This window comes from Zootoca vivipara, chromosome 6 (assembly GCF_965207765.1).
Source record: "Zootoca vivipara chromosome 6, rZooViv2.hap1.1, whole genome shotgun sequence".
NCBI classification, from domain to species: Eukaryota; Metazoa; Chordata; class Lepidosauria; order Squamata; family Lacertidae; genus Zootoca; species Zootoca vivipara.
The window spans coordinates 68,503,249-68,524,351 of NC_142589.1; the positions used below are offsets into that span (position 1 = coordinate 68,503,249).

At 47.7% G+C, this 21,103-nt stretch overlaps 1 protein-coding gene across 1 annotated transcript in view; it reads left to right on the plus strand.

Annotated features, from left to right (window-relative positions):
* The first annotated feature begins 222 nt into the window (after window positions 1-222).
* Window positions 223-21,103, plus strand: part of NPHS1 (NPHS1 adhesion molecule, nephrin) — a 36,925-nt gene continuing 16,044 nt past the window's right edge. The window contains exons 1-14 of the mRNA XM_088671139.1: window positions 223-245; window positions 1,226-1,329; window positions 2,393-2,514; window positions 4,353-4,524; window positions 5,706-5,863; window positions 7,112-7,253; window positions 8,015-8,142; window positions 8,655-8,907; window positions 10,851-10,980; window positions 11,937-12,109; window positions 12,825-12,965; window positions 14,485-14,625; window positions 15,955-16,076; window positions 20,779-20,950. Of these exons, the coding sequence (XP_088527265.1) occupies window positions 238-245; window positions 1,226-1,329; window positions 2,393-2,514; window positions 4,353-4,524; window positions 5,706-5,863; window positions 7,112-7,253; window positions 8,015-8,142; window positions 8,655-8,907; window positions 10,851-10,980; window positions 11,937-12,109; window positions 12,825-12,965; window positions 14,485-14,625; window positions 15,955-16,076; window positions 20,779-20,950 (1,966 nt within the window). The 5' untranslated portion in view covers window positions 223-237. The remainder of the gene's footprint in view (window positions 246-1,225; window positions 1,330-2,392; window positions 2,515-4,352; window positions 4,525-5,705; window positions 5,864-7,111; window positions 7,254-8,014; window positions 8,143-8,654; window positions 8,908-10,850; window positions 10,981-11,936; window positions 12,110-12,824; window positions 12,966-14,484; window positions 14,626-15,954; window positions 16,077-20,778; window positions 20,951-21,103) is intronic.

Below are 21,103 nucleotides of genomic sequence, written 5' to 3' on the forward strand. Positions count from 1 at the left end.
ACCCAGAAGCTGTCTGTGGACAAACGCTGGCTCCCTTGGCCTATAGAGTGAGATGAGCGCCACAACCCCAGAGTCGTCCTTTACCTTTACCATGGGGGTATGTGGAAGGTTGACTAGGCCACAGAATTAGCACCCCCCTTACCAATCTTCCCTTTCTCCCCAGGTGACAAGAAAGTGACAGATGTGTCATCCAGCATCCAACCTGGCTCCAACGACAAGCTCTTCAGCACAGAGGCCATGCTGAGGTACGAAGAGCATGGAAGGAACTCTATAGTGCTAGCCCCCCATTCGCCTTTATGCAGGGCTGCTCTGGCATGCGGGTGGCGCTCGGGTCTAAACCACTGAGCCTCTTGGGCTTGCCAATCAGAAGGTCGGCAGTTCGAATCCCCGCAACGGGGTGAGCTCCCGTTACTCTGTCCCAGCTCCTGCCAACCTAGCAGTTCAAAAGCACACCAGTGCAAGTAAATAAATAGGTACTGCTGCGGTGGGAAGGTAAATGGCGTTTCCGTGAGCCCTGGCACTCGTCATGGTCCTTCATGCGCCAGTAGCAATTTAGTCATGCTGGCCACATGACCCGGAAAGCTGTCTGTGGACAAGCGCCGGCTCCCTCGGCCTGAAAGCAAGATGAGCGCTGCAACCCCATAGTTGCCTTTGGCTGGACTTAACCGTCCAGGGGTCCTTTATCTTTTTTAAAAGGCTGCTCTACAGTGGAAGTCAAAAGCTGAAGGAATGTGGAGAGGGGTAGATGCAGAGTAGGGGCCAAATGAGAGGATAGCTAGGGAAGAATAAATCCTTCCCTTGTGGTTTCTCTCAGCTTCTCATTTTTCCAATCTTAAATTCGGTTTGCCATCTTTCCTCATCAGTTTGTAGTTCAAAAAAAATCTCCTCGGATACACATTTTTGCATGCAAATGTTCCCTAATCAACACATTTTTTGCAAAGCAATTTCCCCTCCAAAGGGATGCATTTTTGCACTCCGTTTTCACTAACTTATGCATTTTGATGCACACATTTCCCCCTGCTATATCCATTTTCGCACCCATTCTTTAGCTGGACAACTGCATTGCCAAATTAGGAGAAGTGAGAATTTTTCGAAGGTAGCTGTGTTTGGGTTTGTGTATTCCTTTGGAAAGTGCAAATGATGTGAACCAAACCAGATACCCCCCCCCCCAAACAATTACTAGCTTGGAGTCGCTTCTGTGGTCTCCTCTTCTGCTTTCTTCCAGGATCACTCCCCAGAGCTCAGACAACAGGCAACAGCTGACGTGCGCAGCTTCTAACCCAGTTGCCTTAATCCCAGTTGTTGTCAGCTTCACCATGAATATCCTGTGTAAGTCACTCAGAATGCTTCGTCAGACCTTTCCCTTTTCCAGGGCTAAAGGTAACCGTCAGCATAATCGCCACTAAGTGCCCAAGGAAACTGTTATTTCTTTCCTAATAAAAAAAACAAACACAAAAGGATAAGGAATGAGGAGGTGGAGGAGGAAGCGAGAGATCACCGAGGGCAGTTGCAATAAAAGGCAGAAGAAACAAGAGACTATAACAGAGCAAACGGACAAGGGAAAGTATAAGATAATTAAAGGGTGGGTTGGTTGGTTTTTTTAAAGGTTCTTTTTAAAACAAGACAAGGTCAGCATGTGATGGAAATAGCCCATATCGGCTGGGGTCCAATCCACACAACACATTTAAAGCACATGTCTTTAAATGAAAGAATCCTGACAACTGTAGTTTACCCTTCACAGAGCTACAATTCGCTGCACCCTCGACAAACTACAGTTCCCAGGATTAATTTTGTAGGAAGCCATGTGCTTTAAATGCACTTTAAAATAATGGTGTGGATGTCACCTAAATCTTTAAAGTCTGGTCAACCCGACCAGTCAAACGGCATAGTCCCAAGTCCTTGTAAACAGCCTGTTTGATTTGGGTGTGTTTAATTTCCTCTGTGGATCAACGTCGGTCATTCAAAACAGACCTGTGTCCCAGCTTTTTGATGATGATAACTCAGTTGTGTGAGGATCCTTTGACTGATGCAGAATCTGTGGCCTTTAGATGTTGCTGCACTCCAGTTCCCACCAGTCCCAGCCGGTCTGGCCAGCGGTCAAGCATAATGGTCACCGGGTATGACATCTTTGACCTTTCCTGAACAGGGAGAGCTTGGCTACCGTAGTTGATGCACTGGTGACTTCAAGACTGGATTACTGCAATGCATTCTATGCGAGACTTCCCTTGCGCTTGCCCTGGAGACTGCAGTCAGGCCCTAGTCCGACACTCTAACCACTGCATCACACTGCCTCTCCACCCCTATGGAAAGGGAAGGTTGCTGTAGGAGCTGGTGGCCTTAAGGACCTCCCCTCCCTTGAGTTTCAGCCATATCGTTCTGCTCTCTTTGACAGTCCCACCACAGCCACCTGTCATCAAGGGATACGATGGCCCCACGATAAAAGCCAAGGACAAGCTAGAGCTGACCTGTATTTCTTTGAGTGGGAACCCACTGGCTACCCTGCAGTGGCTAAAGGTGAGTGGGGGGACTTTTTTTGTGGGTGGGATGACAAATCATTTGCTATTGGAGAAAGCCCAGATCCTCCCCCAGGTACCTGGAGCTTGGGATATTGTACAGCAGACCATGACTCCTGCTCTCCTTAACATTTGCGCGGACATATCTGTGACAGCGGGAAGGTAAACGGCGTTTCCGTGCTGCTCTGGTTCGCCAGAAGTGGCTTTGTCATGCTGGCCACATGACCCGGAAGCTGTACGCCGGCTCCCTCGGCCAATAATGCGAGTTGAGCGCTGCAACCCCAGAGTCGGTCACGATTGGACCTAATGGGCAGGAGTCCCTTTACCTTTATCTGTGACTTCTAGGCTGTAAATGCGAAAGCTTCCCAGTGAGTGCCACCTGGTGGTAATTATTCTATTAGCCGCCAGTGAGGAACCTGCAGCCAGATTTTCTGACAGGCTATATGTTGTGACCCCACAATTCCCCTTCTGCTACATCAGCAACAGTGCAGCCCTTCCTCTCCCATTATCTGGTGTGGAGTTTTAGCTCAGGTTTCTGTTCTCTTTGATCTCTTCCTACGTTCCTCAATCCACTCTGTCTGTCTTTTAGCCCTTGGCCTCTTCCACCTTCTCCTTGACTTGCTGCAGCCTCCATCTTTTTCCCCAGTCACCTGGCCTTCTTCCCTGCCTCCTCCATCCTTGTTCCTGGTGGGTCTTCTTCTCTTTCAGCACCCTAGCCTCCCCTCTGCGTTTCTCTTCCCTTTCCCCGCTTCTTTATAGCAGTAGCTCAACATTCTGCGATTTGCCCTTCCCTCTTATCAGTTGGAATGTTCATGTATATTCATTGATGACAAAGCAGCTAAGGATTGCTCAATGTATTGCGGCTCTCACATGGTTTGAAACAGTCTGTGTATGGCAGTTGCTCCACATGGTGGCTGTTCTACCGAGAAAGAGCCACAGAGCACACGGCGTGCACACAGAAGACCCAAGATAAAGACCCCTGCCTGAAACTCTGGACTGGCTGCTCCAAGGGGTACAGCTAGATAGACCAGGAGTCTTACAAGCACTAGAAAGCAGCTTCCAACATCCCTGACGTTTTCTAGTGATGGGGCATAGAGGTTTTATGAATGGCAGCAGCAATCCACATGCCCAATTTGTATATGGTGTTACAAGGTTTGTTGGGCCCTAGGTTCTATCCTCCTTCTCCCAGCCTCTAAGAGAAGGAAGGAAAGAAGTATGGGAGCCCAAAACAGGTTATTTCCCTGCTTGGTTTGAGAACGTTTGCTCAGCCCCTGCGTTCATTGAGCTCTAAAGTCATGGTGCCGTAGGGCCATCCAGATGTTTCTAACTGCCTAACTGCTTCTGTCCTCTGCTCTTATCCTGGAATACTACTACTACTACTACTACTACTATATTTATACCCAACCCATCTGTCTGGGTTTCCCCAGCCACTCTGGGCGGCTCCCAGGAGAATATTAAAAACACGATAAAACATCAAAAATTAAAAGCTTCCCTAAACAGGGTTGCCTTCAGATGTCTTCTAAAAGTCAGATAGTTGTTTATTTCCTTGACATCTGATGGGAGGGTGTCCCACAGGGCAGGTGCCACTACCGAGAAGGTCCTCTGCCTGGTTCCCTGTAACTTCACTTCTCGCACTGAAGGAACTGCCAGAAGGTCCTCGGAGCTGGAGCTCAGTGTCCAGGCAGAACAATGGGGGGTGGAGATGCTCCTTCAGTTATACTGGGCACTGCCAGGCTCCTCCCCTATCTTGTCAACATTGCCCTCTGCTTGGTCAGATCCCCATCCTTCAGCTTCCAGGCTCTTCCCCCTGGATCTCAGCTATGGGCTTGTGCCTTACAGAATGATGAAGTGATTTCCACGAACTGGGAGACGGACGACGCCGGCCAATTGTCCCGGAGCTCCCTCAGCCTCAGCATCACAGCAGAAGACAACATGGCTACAGTCAGCTGCCAGGCCTTGAACCAAGTCTTGCCCCTTCCCCTGCAAGCCAGCATCACTCTGCACGTGGTCTGTGAGTGTTGGGACTGTCCCTTCCCAAAACATGCCTAAGTAGTTTGTCATGAAGTTGACTTGTTTCAACCAAGACTTGACTGACTATCCTGCCCTTCCTTTCCTGGGACTCCTCATCCCCATAAAAGTGTATGTGTGGGGGGGAGATATTTGGTGACTTGGGGAGGGGGCAAGCCAATGCTAATTTGGGGGTGCTGTGGTCATGCTTTCAAGTACAAGGTTGCCATTGTGTGTTCTTTTTGCAATGCAGTAAGTCTTTCCATCACTTCAAGTGACAGTAGATCAGTGGTATTCCTGGAATTAAATGCTCCAATGGGAAAAATGCTCCCTCAGGATAGTGTTATTCCCAGAGGAACTCTTTGGAGGGGAAGATTGGTCAAGGAGTAATGTTTCTTTAACTTTTATTCAAAAAAGAAGTAGAAGGAAGACAAAATCCTCAGCTAACATATCTTTCAAGGTAATACCACCCTTTGAACGTTCTTAGGAATTCACCCCCTGAAAATTAATCTTGTCTTCAGAAGCATATTCACCCCTCCCCACCTTCGCAAAACTTACAAAATTAACTGGGCTCAAATACTTTAACTGTTCCAAGAAACCATAGTTAAGATTAAGTACATTTTAGGGTTCAGATGGAAAGGTAAACTGCAGTTATTTTAAAACGGAAGTGAAGCCTCCAATCTCCCCCTTTCCACCAGAAGAGAGGGATGGGGGAGCACACGAAGCCAAATTTCTCTGCAGCTCCTTCCTGTAACTAGAGCTTTTTGCTACGTTTGAATGCAAACACTATCCTGCATACCCACTAAACAGCACATTTACCCCCTCAAATAATACCGGGCACTGTGGTTTACCCTTCAAAGAGTTACAATTCCCAGCAAGCCTTGACAAACTACAGTGCCCAGAATTCTTTGAGACGAAAAATGTATATGCAGCCTAAGCCACTAGGTCCATTCTGTAAACACCGGCAACAACCTTGCTTCCCTTCGCAAAAGTCAAGCACGTTGTACTTTCCCAGAGGCACTTTGAACGACAAACAGAACCGCAACCAACTTTGTTCTCTTGGTGAAAGGGAAAGAAGGACACACTGATTTGAAAACAAAAATGGGCACATCTAAGTCTTGCACTGGGTGACTGATATCCTTCTCTCCCCACCCCACCCCCCGGGCTCTACTTTTTGGGTGACAGTTCTCCCTGACAAGGTGGAAATCATAGGCTCAAGCAGCACCGAGGAAAACAAGGAGCTCTCTCTGTCTTGTTCCACCTCTCCCAGCAACCCACCTGTCTTGCTGCGCTGGTGGCTGGGCTGGAAGGAGCTCAGTGCCACAGAAGTCACCGTGTCAGAGGTAGGCAATAGCAGAGGCCCATCCTGCTAGGAGGCTGAGTGAGATGGGTCCTATGTGGATGGTAATTAGAGGGTGTCAGTGGGCACCGCAAAGGCATTTCATCCTCTCTTTTTCCTGAGCTAAGGAAGGGGGAGGAACTTGAAGGCAAGCTTGTTTAATCTGCACTTTCTGAAATGATAGATGAACCAAATCACACCTGCCCTTTGAAATTCGCACTTCTATGAATTTTGCACTGCACATAATGTGTACGAAAATGTGTACCCTGGAGTCAAACGTGCACCAGAAGACATGCGTAAGTACAAATAGGAGACAGAAATGCATTCTGTGAAGAGGAAGTGCTTTGTAAGAATGTGTGTATTGGGCAAAATTGTATACAAATATATGCATATTGGGAGAGATTTGCACTAAAATGCTGCTGAGTTTTCATGAGGACTTGTTTTTATTCGTGGGGGGTATTTTTTGGTGCAAAGTGGCATGTGGAAAGGTGAAGAACTGAACTCGAGATTGGGAAAATGAGAATGGAGAAAAACCAAAATTGACAGATTCTCCCTTACCTACTTTTAGGTGTTGCCTGCCAACTTTTCCAGACAAACAGGAGATTTTTGAATCCAGGGGGTTATGTGGGGGCACAAAATGGAGGCGAGGTGGTACATTTTGGCAGCGGTCCTTTGGGACACTCTCTCTAAGGGTGTCCCAATTTGGAGAGTACTCTCTTTCCAGGGCCTCCTAGCCAATGGGTTCCTGGTGGACAGGCTCCAGCCCATCAGAGCCTGGGTTGGGGTCCACCACGTCCGCTGCTGGTCTTCCGAATCCTGTGGATTCCATTGCCTCCATGTCAAGACTTCTCTGCTGGTTAGGATCATGACAGGGAGGGCCTGAAGCATGAGTTTAGGGGCCATGAGCATGGGAAAGTAAGGGCTCTGAGAAGACTGTACTGTCCCAGATTGTGGGGGAAGTAAGAACTTTGTATGAGCATTGGGGAAGGTTGTAGCTCAGTGGTAGAGCATCTGCCTTTCCTGCAGAAAGTCCCAGGTTCAATCTCTGGCATCTTCTAGTTGGGTTTGGAGTTTTCTCTTCTCTGTAGCCCTGCTGCCAGTCAGTGTAGACAATACAAAGTTAGAGGACTTGTGGACTTTCAGAATGCTGGGAAATCAGGGAAACAGGCATTTTGAAACCAGTTGTTTAGATCTGCCTCTTCTCCCTTCTCAAAATGACAATTGCTGACTGAGGCCTGGTATCCTCCTACAGGCTGCTCATGGCGGGATGATCACGGTGTCTAACATCACATACACAGCACGCCGTGAGGACAACGGATTGTCTCTGATCTGTGAGGCCTTCAATGAAGCCATCTTCTATGCCAAGACTGCTGCCGTGACCCTCCGAGTACAGTGTGAGCAGGAGGGATGTGTGTGTGTATGTCATTAGCAAAACAACATCAACCCTTGGGTTACATGAAAATATACTCAATAACCACACGAGACATAACCGGCTGCACTCTTGCAAAATAAAGTATACTATTCACTGTATCATATAAATTTCAGCAGAAATGAGTCATAAAATTCAATGGAACAAGCAGAAGACCCAGTGGATAAGTTCATACTCTAATCAGTTCATGGATCAGGTCCACACATTGGCATGTGTCTGTTCCACCTGCATCAGTTCATAGAGTCCCAGCAATAACAAGTAGTTCCAGTTCCACAGAATCCTATTCCGAAGACAAGGATTTCTGGAATATAAACCTTGTTTCGCCGTCCTGGGCTTCATCAGTAGTACAGGTTATGGGTGATGCAAATAAATGCAAAAACAAGGCTTGTTATTAAAAACAACTACTTGTTATTGCTGGGACTTTATGAACTGACGCAGGTGGAACAGACACGTACCAATGTCTAGACTGATCCATGAACGGATTAGAGTATAAACTGATCCACTGGGTCTTCTGCTTGTTCCATTGAATTTTATGACTCATTTCTGTTGAAATTTATATGATACAGTGAATAGTATACTTTATTTTGCAAGAGTGCAGCCGGTTACGTCTCGTGTGATTATTGTGTGTGTGTCATGGCAACAGTTGTCACGTGTGACGTGTTTTGAACCCCTCCTTCTAATATCTGTTTCCTCCTTCTCTTCCCCATTCTTGTTGTTGTCCTTCAGATCCACCACAGAAGATCTGGATCGATGTGCCACCCCCAGAAACACGCTTTCGAGCTGGCACCGTAGTCAAGCTCACCTGCTTTGCCAGCGGTGGACACCCTCTGCCTCGCCTTGAGTGGTACAAGGTGGTCCAGCATTCCTGCCTCCAGGGCCAGCACTACCATTAGGCCGGGGTGGGAAACTTTTTCAGCCTGAGAGCTGCACCACAAGCCAATGGTGGTGTTCGGGGAGCAGAGGCAAAACTTGGCAGAACAATGAATGCAAATTTTATCTTCATACAATAGACACCCATCCTCATACTCTGTCTTCCTTCCTGGCAACCGGGGGGGGGGGGTGATCAGAGTTCAAGGGCATATGCCAGCCAGGCAAAAATACCCGAGGAAGTTGCAAAGCCAGGACAGTGAGGGGCATGGTCTGGGGTGAGAGGGTATGGTTGGGGAGGGGCTGTCACCCGGAGAGAGTCCCAAGGACTGGATAGGAAGGTCTGGAGGCCCAATTTGGCCCCCGGGTCTGAGTTTCCCCTCCATTGCATTAGACAAAGTGAGGTGACTGCCATAAATGGTAGATGTTGGGGGCAGTAGAAGTGACCCTATGGCTCTTCCTCCTAAGGACCCCTGGCCAGTCCTGTTAGAGGACAGAGCGATGTGTGCCCAATTGGCCAATCCCCCCAGAGTGGCTGCCTCTCCACTTACCCCCACTGCAATCTGGATTCTTCCTACAGGAGAGCAAAGTAGTGAGGGACAGGATAACTCCGGGGTCATCGGGGAACATTGTGTCCAAGGAGCTGCTCCTCACCACGACTGCCAGCGACAACATGGCTACTTACTACTGCAAGGCTTTTGGAAGTTCCAGAACCCCAGCGCTCACTGCAGAGACTCGTCTGCATGTCCAGTGTAAGCTTCAACACACATGCGCACCCTTCTGGCCTTGATCTGAATGGAGGGCGTGTTTGCAGGGGGACATGTGACCGAGAAATAAGAGCAAGATGCTTAAGAGAAATGTAACTGTCTACGGAATCACAGAACTGTAAAATTTTAATGGACCTCAAGGGACAATTCGTCGAACCCCCTGCAATTTCTGCAATGTCTATCAATGTCCACGTGGTTCCCCATCTATCTTCTCCACCCTGGGGCTGGGGCAAGGGCAGGGTGGTGGCAAGTCTGGGGCTGTTTGGGTACACTGGTGGAGCCAATCTGACTACTTCACTGGTGCACCTGCATGGCCCCTGCCTTGCAGCCATTTGCCCCAGTCGCATCCAGGCAGGCTGCAGTGATGCCAATGTCAGAAAGATGGCCCCGTCCCAGTGGAAGGGGCACTACCAGGCCCACCAGGCAGCAGGAGAGACTTGATGCATACGGCCAAGCCCCTTTCAACCCAACCAGTTTCCTTGAAGGTGATGGAGCTTGAGACCGCCACCCAATGATGGTGAGGCTGCATAAGCTCATTGTTTGCTCCAGACTAAACCATTGATGGGACAATGTTCCAAGCTGGCTGCTCTAAGGTGCCTTGTGTCCATCCTGCCTCTGTATGCAGAACCACAGTGAGCTGTCCATGGTCCTGCCCTCCTCTGAAGCAGCCTGGGTGCCTGCTGAGGTTCACCAGAATATTGTGCAGGGTGCAAGGGCATAGGAAACTGCAATAGGCCAAGTTATAGCATCTAGCTCACTATTGTTGACAGTGATGGGCAGCGGTTTCCCAAGGTTTCAGGCATAATAAGTCTGTTTCCAGCTCTATCTAGAGAAAGGTAGACCCCTGACCATTAGGTCCAGAAAGGGACCCCTGACCATTAGGTCCAGTCGTGACCGACTCTGGGGTTGCGGCACTCCTCTTGCATTATTGGCCGAGGGAGCCGGCGTACAGCTTCCAGGTCATGTGGCCAGCATGACAAAGCCGCTTCTGGTGAACCAGAGCAGCACACGAAAATGCCGTTTACCTTCCCGCCTGAGCGGTACCTATGTATTTATCTACTTGCACTTTGACGTGCTTTCGAACTGCTAGTTGGCAGGAGCTGGGACCAAGCAACGGGAGCTCACCCCATCACGGGGATTCGAACTACCGACCTTCTGATTGGCAAACCCCAGGCTCTGTGGCTTAACCCACAGCATCACCCATGTCCCTCTATCTAGAGAAACCAAGGGTTAAACCTGAGACCTGTTGCATGCAAAGCCCCTCTCACACTGAGTGGCAGCTTTCACACACAGGCTAGTAGAGGGTGCCTGGGAAGCCACCCTGGGCTCCTTTGGGAGAAAGGGTGGGATATAAATAAATTAAAATTGATGAATCAAGCAAGCAAGCATCCTGGGAAGAAGACTGGGCTTTAGAACTCCTGACCTGCTAGCTTTCTAAATGCAAATGATTTATGATATGGGTGAAACCCATAATTATGGGATTTCCCTCTTCTATTATTTTAAAGTGATAGCATCCATAAAGAAGAAATTTTCTTTTTGGCTTGTTTGTTTCTGGTGTATTGATAAGCTCACCCCCCAAGAGTTGTGGCACCACGTGGAAAGATTGGACCTGAACATAGGAAGCTGCCTTTTACCAAATCACACCACTGATCCATCCAGCTCAGTCTTGTCAACATTGGATTGCAGGGGCTCTCCGGGATTTCCAGAAAAGAGGCTCTCTGAGCCATATCTCCTACCTGTACCTCAATGCAGAGTGCCTGAATACAGGCTTTATACGGCCTTCCCCAATCCACCCCCCCTGTCAATTTCTTCTGAATGACAACTCCCATCATGGTCATCTGGAGGTTGGGGAAGGTTGGCATGGAGGGTAGAGCTAGGAGGTGGCGCCGAAGCCTGAGTCTTGACAGCCAGCCGCTTTCTTTCCACAGTCCCGCCCCTAAGTGCAAAAATTACGGTGACAGCCAAGGAGCTCAAGCGTGGCCAGTCGGTGACACTCCACTGCAAATCGGGCAGCAGCAACCCTCCCGCCAGCCTCACCTGGCTCAAAGATGGGAAAAGGTAAGAGGATGTCTGACTTCCCCAATGCCCATCCTACATCAACTTCACCTGCAGGTCTCTCTAGATCTTCAAAGGCCCTTGTCCATTTCTGCCAGGGCTAGTCCAATGCATTTTGGAACCTTGGGCAGGATTGTCTCCTTTGACCTCTCGCTCTTTGCTCCTCCAATTTGCTGGAAGATCTTAGGGCTTAGTCATGAACAAAGCTGACGAGGACACCCAAGTCTCTCCAGCTTGTTTCCCTGTGTGTATTATTATTATTATTTCCACTTATAGTCCAGTTATTACCCAAAGTTCTCCAAGTGGTTTACAAGAGGTTGGTCTTCTTCAACCTTGGATCTCTGGATGCTGTCGGGTGACAGCTCCCTTCCCCCTTGGCCATTGGCTAAGCTGGCTGTGGATAATGGGAGTTGCAGTCCAACAGCACCAGGGGACCCGGAGTTGAAAAACACAGCAATAGGTTACATATAAATTTAAGCATTGTAAGTAAGGCAGAGGGCCTTCTCGGTAGTGGCGCCCGCCCTGGGGAACGCCCTCCCGTCAGATGTCAAAGAAATAAACAACTATCTGACTTTTAGAAGACATATGAAGGCAGCCCTCTTTAGGGAAGTTTTTAATGTGTGATGTTTTATTGTATTTTAAATATTTGTTGGAAGCCATCCAGAGTGGCTGGGAAAATCCAGCCAGATGGGCAGGGTATAATATTATTATTATTATTATTATTATTATTATTATTATTATTATTACTACTACTACTACCACTACTACCATAAAAATCATGCTTGGGAGTCACAAGTGGGCAGAGTTGCTGTTGTCCTCAGCTCCTTCTTGGAGGCTTCCCGTAGGCATATTTTTGGCTACTGGGAGAACAAAATTCTGGACTAGATGTGCCAATGGCCTGATCCAGCAGAGCTTTTTCTTGTTCTTATAAGTTCTTGCTAGTATTGTTTCTTCTCCAGGTTGAAGGCAAGTAACCCAGAGCAGAAGAAAGCAGAATTTGGGGGGTTTTCCACTTCAGGAAAGGTGACTCTGGTGGTGTCATCTGGAGATCATGGGACGAGAGTGGAATGCCATGCATATAGCTCTGTCCTCTCTGAAGGTGTGAATACCTTCTACCAGCTCACTGTCCTATGTAAGTACGAAGTAGGGATGGGAGGGAAATTCAGTTCAGTTTTACATTTGAAGGCGAAAACTACCTAAAATTAATACAAAGCTATCTAAGCCACACTTTCCGAAACAATGTGTGAACCGAAAAGCAGCCGCCCTTCAAAATGCATGCCTCTCTGAATTTTGCACTGCAGTTCTCCAACCATTTTTGTAATGTGCATAGGCTAGAGTAAAATGTGCATAGAAATGCATGAAAATAACAAAGAAAGGTGCATTGTATTAGGGAAAACAGCATGCAAATAACCTAGTATGTTCGGCAAAACTGCATAAAATATGTATATAGAGAAATGTAAAATAAAATGCTGTTGGATTTTCAGGAGGATTTCAAAATCCGTTTTGCATACTGATGGAGAAATGAGGAAAGCAAACTGGAAGGAACAACCAGGAGGCGGGAACTGTCACTCATGTGTGTCTTCCATGACCACATTGCAGTTCATTGGGCTGAAATTGTGGTTGATTTGTTTACAGTTTTAGCATGTGTTGTCCCCGGGGCAGATGTAAGGTAACGTTTAGCTGGAGGGTCTCTGTGGAAGCTCTTTGAAATGTAAGCCTGACTCTTTGAAATGTACCAGCAACCACCTGCCATATGCTCATATTAGACACCTTTGGGCTGCAAAAAGCAGGAGGGGGTCAGTGGGAAAGTCATATGAGAATCTCTTATTCCTCTGCTTTTTGCACAGTTCCCCCAGAGTTCTCCTCTGAGCAGCCTCTAGTAGTGCAAGCTGTGGAGCATGGAGCTGTCCAGCTGCCCTTGCTGGTGTCAGCCAGCCCTCCAGACATCACCTATCGCTGGAGCTTCCTTGGTGAGGTACTCTTGACAGGTGGGTCCAGCATCATTCTTGGAGTGAAGTCCCAAGCTGTTGCTGTTATTTCATCACCAGTGTGCAGCTTTGCTGTCTCCAATGCCCACATGCAGTGGGAGGCAAATGAGATTGGTCCTTGCTACAAGGAGCTTACATTCAAAGGGCCAAATTAGATGGGGCATTAAACATATTTGCATTTAATATGCACTTAAAAAAATGCAAATAGCATCCACGCAGTGAGTTATGATAATCACCTGGCTTGCAGCAAGTCGGGGGGAGTTTTAGCATTTCCTCCCTGGCTGCGGTTCTAAGGAAAATCCTCCTTTTGAAGCTATTTGCACTGGAAGGAAAAGACATTTGTTGACTAATACAGGGGTAGGGAACCTGTAGCCCACACATTGTTGCTGCACTACACTTCCCATTATCCCTGACTATGGGCCATGCTAGCTGGGAGTGAAGGAAGTTGGAGTTGAACAAATATATGGATGCCCACAGGTTCTCCATTCTGAGTTAACATGCCTCCTGGAATCCTTAGCGGGCTTCATCCTTCTGGTGAAAAAAGTGCCTTGCAGTGGAAGGGGAAATTGTACATGACAGCTGGGTGGGCCAGTGCCAGGAGCAATAAATCATACGGCATCAGTGAACTTATTCAAGGAAACAAGGTCTGCCTAGTGAGCACAGCAAGTCATCCCAGTAGGTCTTGCCCCTATGAGGCAGTTGTGGATATTGAAGGTCCCCACCTCCCCACAGTTGCCTAAGTCTCCTCCTCCCCTGGGTCCTTTCTAAGCAATCTGAGATTCCGTCACTGTGCCTGTCTTCGCACCTCCCTCTTCATAACTCTTCTGGTTCTGGGAGACCAGGAGGGAGGGGAGCTGGTTACTGCAGCAGGAGGAGACACCATGGCTTCCTCACCAGCCTGATTCATCTCTGCCTCTTGGCCTCCTCTCCTGCCTCTGATTCTGGACTGCTCTCTGCCCCCAGTCTCTCTGCTCACTGAACCCTGTTAGCTCACTGAACCCTGTTAGCTCTTCAACTTCCAATCCTCCCTCCTCCCAGGCTTTTCCCTCTGACCACTCATCATCGTCCCATCACCAACCCCTGGCTCTGAGTCTTCTTCCCTTGGGGATTCCCCAGTTGGTGCCTCCTGCCACTCCTCTGCAGCCAGTCCATGACAGCCAGCCTGCTCTCTTTCTCTCTCTGGTCTGTTGCCCGCCTGTTCCTAACCCAGTGAAGACTGGTCCATTAGGTCCAGTTGGACATTGCCCCACCAAGCTCAGCTGCCTTCGGCTAGCCCCCACTTACTTACCTCCTTCATTGCAAGGGCTCTCAGCTTCCTCTTCCCGAGTCTCAGGGTTGCTTTTGTAGAGCTCAGCTGGGAGGAAGACAGGGACAAAATAACAGAATTAGTTCACTTTCCCTGCCATTGGCTCTGGCTCCCTGACCTCTGCGCCACCAGGTCCAACAGCCACCACTGTCCTTGGCCCTTGCTTGTATGCAATGCCTGCCTTAAGATTGGTCGCCTCTGTGTCTTTCTTAGAGGGCTCTCCACGGTACCACCTCCGGGATGGTGGCTCTCTGGAGATCTGGAACGTGACCAGGGCGGATGCTGGCAAGTACAAGATCTACTGCGAGAACCCAGAAGGCCACAATGAAACGGCCCTCTGGTTAGATGTGCAGTGTGAGTATCAGGTGGAGAGGGCCTACCATGTATTCAGTCACTTGAAAGATGAGGGGCCTCATCTGTGCTTTTCTGTCCTTTGTGATTATAGCTCTGGCATGCTCTCCTCTGCCTTCCTTTCTTTTGGCCTGGGTTTAGCTTCATGCCTACTCTTAGGAACCAATGCTACCTCGTGCTCTCTCTTTGTGCGGTGGTGTAACATAGGAATGGGCAAATCTGTCGGTTTCAGTTTCCATCATTTCCCCAATCAAAAGTGCTATTTGCCACATTTCCAGTTACACACACACACACACACACACACACACACACACGTGCATCCCTAAGGCAGTCGGATGGTGCCTTGCTCGCCTCCTTCTGGCAACTCCTGAAGCCCAGCCAGTGCCAGTCATATTGCTCTGCTTTCCTTTGGAGGGGGTCTCGGTGTTTGGGCAACCCAAGACCTCCATACACCCTGGCCAGGCTTTTGCCCCAGGGAGGTGGTTTGAGTTCACTCCCAGAGGTGTGCGCCATTCTCTCTCTGAACAGCTGGATGCCAACAACATATTCTCTCTCTCTCTCTCTCTCTCTCTCTCTCTCTCTCTCTCTCTCTCTCTCTCTCTCTCTCTCTCATCTCTTTATGACATTTGTCAGCATTTTAGTGTTCATTTCTTTTCATATACACATTTTTAATGCCATCTTACCTAATGCACACACCTTCCCCAGCAATTTCCCTTAATATACACTAGTGGCCAAAATTGTGGAAACCTTTTGGAAGAAGTGTATTTCTGTGGTTTGATAGCTCACAACACCACTTTTTTTGGAGTAATACCATAAAATTACATATCAATGGAAAGATAATTTAATGAAGAATGTAAGGCAACAAAGTTTGTTCAGTTATCTGTATTCTATAAAAAGTTATAGCCAAATAACCAGAAGAAAAGGAAGCACAACTTGCTTAGGTTGATACACAGTACAGTAAGCTTTCCTTCATTTGAGTGTAGCCAATGAGCATGAGTGTTTAGAGAGCCAATCAGGTATTATGAGCAATGAAACTTGGGAAATACACTTACCCCAAAAGGTTTCCACAATTTTGGCCACTAATGTAATTCACTTTCATATGCAATGTTTATGAATTCTCTTTATTTATTATTGTCCACACTTTCCCCTGTTAGACATGTCTTTGGTTGGGAAACTGTATTGCTAAGTGCGAATTTTGCAGGATAGCTGCTTTGGGGGAGTACCTATTGTTTCAGGACGTGTGAATTAGGTAGGTTTGCATTAAGATGTGGACCAAATTGAAATTCTTGCCTGTTGATAGCATGCCACGTACCTCCCCCCCCCTGTGAATAGATTCACCATCCATCCGTAGCATTGGAGACCCAACCTATGTGGACCTGGGGGGCACAGCTGAGATTGAGTGCCAGGCGGATGCCAACCCCACACCTGCAAACATGTTCCAGTGGAGATGGCTGGTAAGTGGCTAGTCTAGACCAGAAGCTGAAGTTAAGAGTAGAGAAAGACTTTCTGTTTGCTTCAAGCTTTTACCCTGTGGCCCTGCCGATGATGCTGGACTACAAATCCCATTATTGCCAACTGTTGGGCATGCTGGCTGGGGCTCATGGGAGTTGGAGTCCAACTATATCCAGAAGGCCGCAGTTTCCTGACCTTTCCAGTCCAAGGGCCACACTTCCCTTGTGGGTAACCTTTTAGGGGCCACACGGCAGTCCTGGGTGCGCCCAGAGCCAAAATTGGGTGGAGAAATGGATGTGACTCTGATCTACATTCCAGCCATTCAAACAGCCGCATCTCTCCATCCTTGATGCAGGGGAGCAAGAGTCATCACTTCAACTGTGTCAACAGTTCGATGACACAGTCCAAACAGGCAAGAGCACTGAAGGCGGGTGTGGAGCACGGCTGGTAAAGGGTGTGGTTTTGTGACCTAGAGAAAATTCTGAGGACCAGATGAAGAGGTTCTGGACAGGGCCGACCCACCCATGGGGTGGACTGAAGCAACTGCCTCGGGTGGCAGAGTCCCGCCTCTGTGGATAATCCCCCTGCCATTGCCAGAGTTGTGTAGTTAAAGTGGCTTCTGGTGAGATCTTGTGGAGTTTGTGTAGGATCTCGCCAGAAGCCTCTGCTATGCCACCTTGGTAAGTGGAGGGGGAAGTGGTGGGGTTTGGAGGCGGCACCTTCCTGTTTAGCTTCAGGCGGCAAAACAGGCTAGGCTGTCCCTGAGCATGGAGGGCCTGCAGGCTGGAAGTTTTCCACCCCTGCTTGTCCTCACTCCCATCCAAAATGCCACAACAGAGGCAGTTACTTGTGAGTAATATATATTCAGGCTAGGAATGGTACAAACTTAGCAGCACACTCAGGGTCCATAAGACATGAATCCAAAGTACAGCAGCAACAAAACCTTAAGCTACTTTATTCTTTCAGCCAAGAGTCTCACCAGACTATTTATTTCCGCACTTGGCTGCAATATATTCCGAACTCCGATGCAGTGTAGAGCATCTTTTACTCTCAATGCCAATAGGTTTGCGGGTTTGTTGGCTCTGCATTTCATTAATGCTTTTAGAAATTGTTTATCGCACTTGCATTTGTATTGATTGTATTGCGCAGTTTTTATTATTAGGTTCTTTGCCGCTCTGGGTACTTTTAGTAGAAGAGAGGGATATAAATAAACAAATAAATATTGGCAGCTCCATTGTGGCGGTAAACAAAATTGAAACCCACTGCACCATGGTTAGTTTCCTACAGCTTTGCTTCTGCAGAGAACCAGACAGTCCTTACTCTGTTAAGCTGATGTGGCTCTGCTCTGCTCAGTGAGGTGAGCTTTTCCTCCAAGCCTAACTTAATAGCAAGTAAAACTGGTTTTCTTTCTTCTTTTGCAGATTAGTGAGGAGTGTCTGGCACTGCCAAGGAATATTTAAGAACCCAAAATACTGTGATTTAAAAATGACTAGTGTAATTTGTAAGCTTAGACCCATCATGGCAAAAAATAATGGGTGAAGTCATGCCAAAGTCACATTTCAGTCCACCATCTTGAATCAGAATGGTGCCAGGCACCCCAAAGTTGGCAAAGACTGCTGCCCCCCATCTCAGGAAACCTCACACCAAGTTTTGCTACAATAACTTGGAGGTGGGGCAAACCCTTGCAAAAAGAAAAAGAAAAAAAAAGGGCAGTCAGACCAGAGTCATGTTTTGTTCTGCCATCTTGATCCAAACAGCTGCCAGAACCCAGGTTTCAACATAGAACACTCCCTGTCATCTTAGGAACGCTTGTCTGGGTTTGATGATGGTGTCTTGAAAGGCAGCTGAACATATAGAGAACCAATGGACAACCCCTTTTCCAAAATATATAGCAGATCTATTTATTTATAAACCGCTTCACAGCCAAAAGCTGTGTATAGTATGCATTGCATAATAAGATCAAATGAGATAAAACAAAAGATTACAGGCTCTGTAGACTAAAATAAATAAAATAAAATACTTTCTACACAGTATATTTCTACAATTGTACATGCTTCTTTTCTAGGTGCTGGCAGTTGGAAGATGCTCACTTTAATGGAATTATTATTATTTTTTGCCTGCAGCTCCTAGCCAGTTGACACAGCCCCGTTTCTTAAGTGAGGGGCAGGGATTATTGTCAGTGAAAGTGACAAGTCAGTTTTTGTACCTAACAGGCAGGCAGGGAAGGCTCCAAGGATATGCTGTCATTTTGTGTGAACTGATATTCTTTGAGAGCAGGGGTAGGTAACCTTTGGCCCTTCAGAAGTTGCTGAACCACAACTCCCATCATCCCTGGCCACCGGCCATGTTTGGTGGGCCTGATGGGAATCATAGTCCAGCAACATCTGGGGGGGGCAGAGGTTACCCACATTTGCTTTGTAGGACCTTCCTCAACCTGGTGCCCCCCCAGATGCTTTGGAGTACAAGTAAAATAGTGATGGGGACTGTTGATTTGGCGACCCAGTCGAGGCCAGTGGGTGCCATGCCAAACCATGTCCAATGCACTAGCCATCATTGGGTCCCCCCAGTCAAGGTTCAAATTTGCTCAGTGGCAACCCAGAGGAGCAAGGAGTAAAGCTTATCCAGCAAAACCCACAGATTCAAGATTAGGACTGGAACAAATAGCTTGGTTTATTATTGTACAAAGCTGAACAGTTTTATGAAATTGTATTCTGAAAGTTTATAGGACTTACAGAAAATAAAACAAAATATATAAAATAAAACGTCTGAAAATAAAGCAATTTACATTTGATGAAATGTAAAGCAATTTGACGTCACTTGCATAAATTAATTAATGGTTTAGTAATGGTGTGAGCTAATAAATAGTACCGAGAAAGCAATTGATCTGATCAAGTTACACGGTCTCCTCCTAACCCCCTACACCTAGTTCTAAAACTATTCCGCAGTATAGTAGATCAATAAATTTCATAGCTACCAGTCCAAGACAATAGGTCAGACTTCAGCTGGGTGATACACACAAAGATGCATAGGCGGGAGACAGAAAGAAAGAGGAAGAAATATAAATCATACACCCAACCTACTTGCAATGCCCTCAAAGAACTAACTAATCCCTCCCCCCACATACAGACATTTTTGTATCAACCAGTACTTGGAAATGGGGCTGGGACTTTTCCATCAATTTTGCATAGTTTCACTACTTGTGTAGGCAGATCGTCATAAGACGTGGAACATGAATGGCCATAATCTACTTGGGAAGGGGGAGAAAAAAAGAGAGCAATTGAGATACCTGCTGTATCACTTATTCTCCACGCAGGGCACATGGGCATATGCCAGCTGTCGTGGGCTGACTGGATGCCAAGGAGTGGTGGGAGGCACCAGTTGAGGGACCCCAAAGGAAACCCCCAGGGGAAGAAGGCTCAGAGCCAGGGAATTGATGGTGGGATGATGATGAGCAGTCAGAGGGAAAAGAGGGAGCAGACTGGGAGGAGGAGGTGTTGGAAGCTGAAGAGGCAACAGGGTTTAGTGAGTGGGAAGAGGCTGTGGCAGAGAGCAGTCCAGAACAAGAGGCAGAAAAGGAGGCTGGAGAGGAAGGGGGCAAGAGGCAGAGTCAGGCTGGTGAAGAAGCTGGGGGAAGGGTATCCTCCTGCTGCTGTTATCAGCTCCCCTTCCCCATAGGTCTCTGAGCGGTTCGCAGGATAAAATTGCAATATAAGATGAAGGAGTGCTGGAGAATGAACCAGGGGAGGAGTCTTAGAGAGTGATGAGAAGATGGAGACCTTTGGTCCTCGCAACTGCTTCTTTGGGGCAAGACCTACTGGGAAGAGCTGCTGTGATCACTAGGCCTGAGCTGTTTTGATTTCTTTGAATAAAGAAATAATCAAGTCAGAAATTAAATAGTTATAACAAAAGGGGAAAAACCGCTATGGAAAATTGCTTAGAATTTTTTTTTACTCTCTAGCACCACCTGGTGTTGCATGTTTATAACATATTCAAATCACTGTTTTGTTTTAAACTAATGTAGCTGAGTCCCAGGTGTTTTATTGTTGACCTGCTCCTGACTCTGGCTCCTGAGACCAGCCCTGGCTTGCCAAAATTACCGGCTTTCATTTTTGCTTTGCCTTCGTGGCCATTTGCTGTGACTCTCCACTCAAAGTGCCAAGAGCAGCAAAGGTCCAGGCAGCTTACACAAAAATGACACAGATGGGAGATAGCGTTGTCCACCTTAATCCATTATGGCTGCACCATGGTGTTCATTCAACTTTCTATAATGGCTGAGAGTGCAAGCCTAGGTGGGCCCAGATTAACAGGGAACCTCCCCATTTGTCCCATGAGGCTATTTCAATGAAGGTACGTTCACCTGTTCTATACCTAATGTGTACGATATCAGATGTGGGGCAGGTAAAGATGCAGCTGGGCCACAAAGGGGTTTGCAGGTCAGCTGTGGGCTGGGCTTTGCTAGCTCTGACAAGAAGCTGATCATTGGGGCTTGCAAAGTGCTGTGCACGGGGCTTTGCAAGCACAGTGTTGGGGCTTGCAAAGCACCTTGCCTTAAAAATATTAAAATTCTTATGAGTGTTACTGAAGGAAAGCAACTGACTAATATCCAGAGTGCAGCCCGGATTTCTGCGGAGAGAGGCTTCAGTTCTCAAGCGTGCTCCAGTCAGTACTAAGAATAGATCCCTCTTATCTTGATATTGTACCCAGAACGATTTGGAGCAGAGCCTGGAAGAGCTGGGGATTGAACTGCAGTCGGATGGGCTGGTAGGGCGACTTCGAGTCCAGGGCGCAAATCGAACCCATGCCGGACTCTACGAGTGTCAGGCGGACAATGGGATCTCCCCAGCAGCAAGGAGTAGCGCCCGCTTGATTGTTCGATGTAAGTTTCCTCCTTAGTATTTCTGCAACCCCAACCTCTATATTTTGCCCTGCCCCACCTTCCCTGTGTCCAATGTCCACCACTTATTTCATTCCAATCAGGCCCGTCTTAACCACATCAAGCGCCGTGGCACAAAGGTCCCTCTGCTGCCCC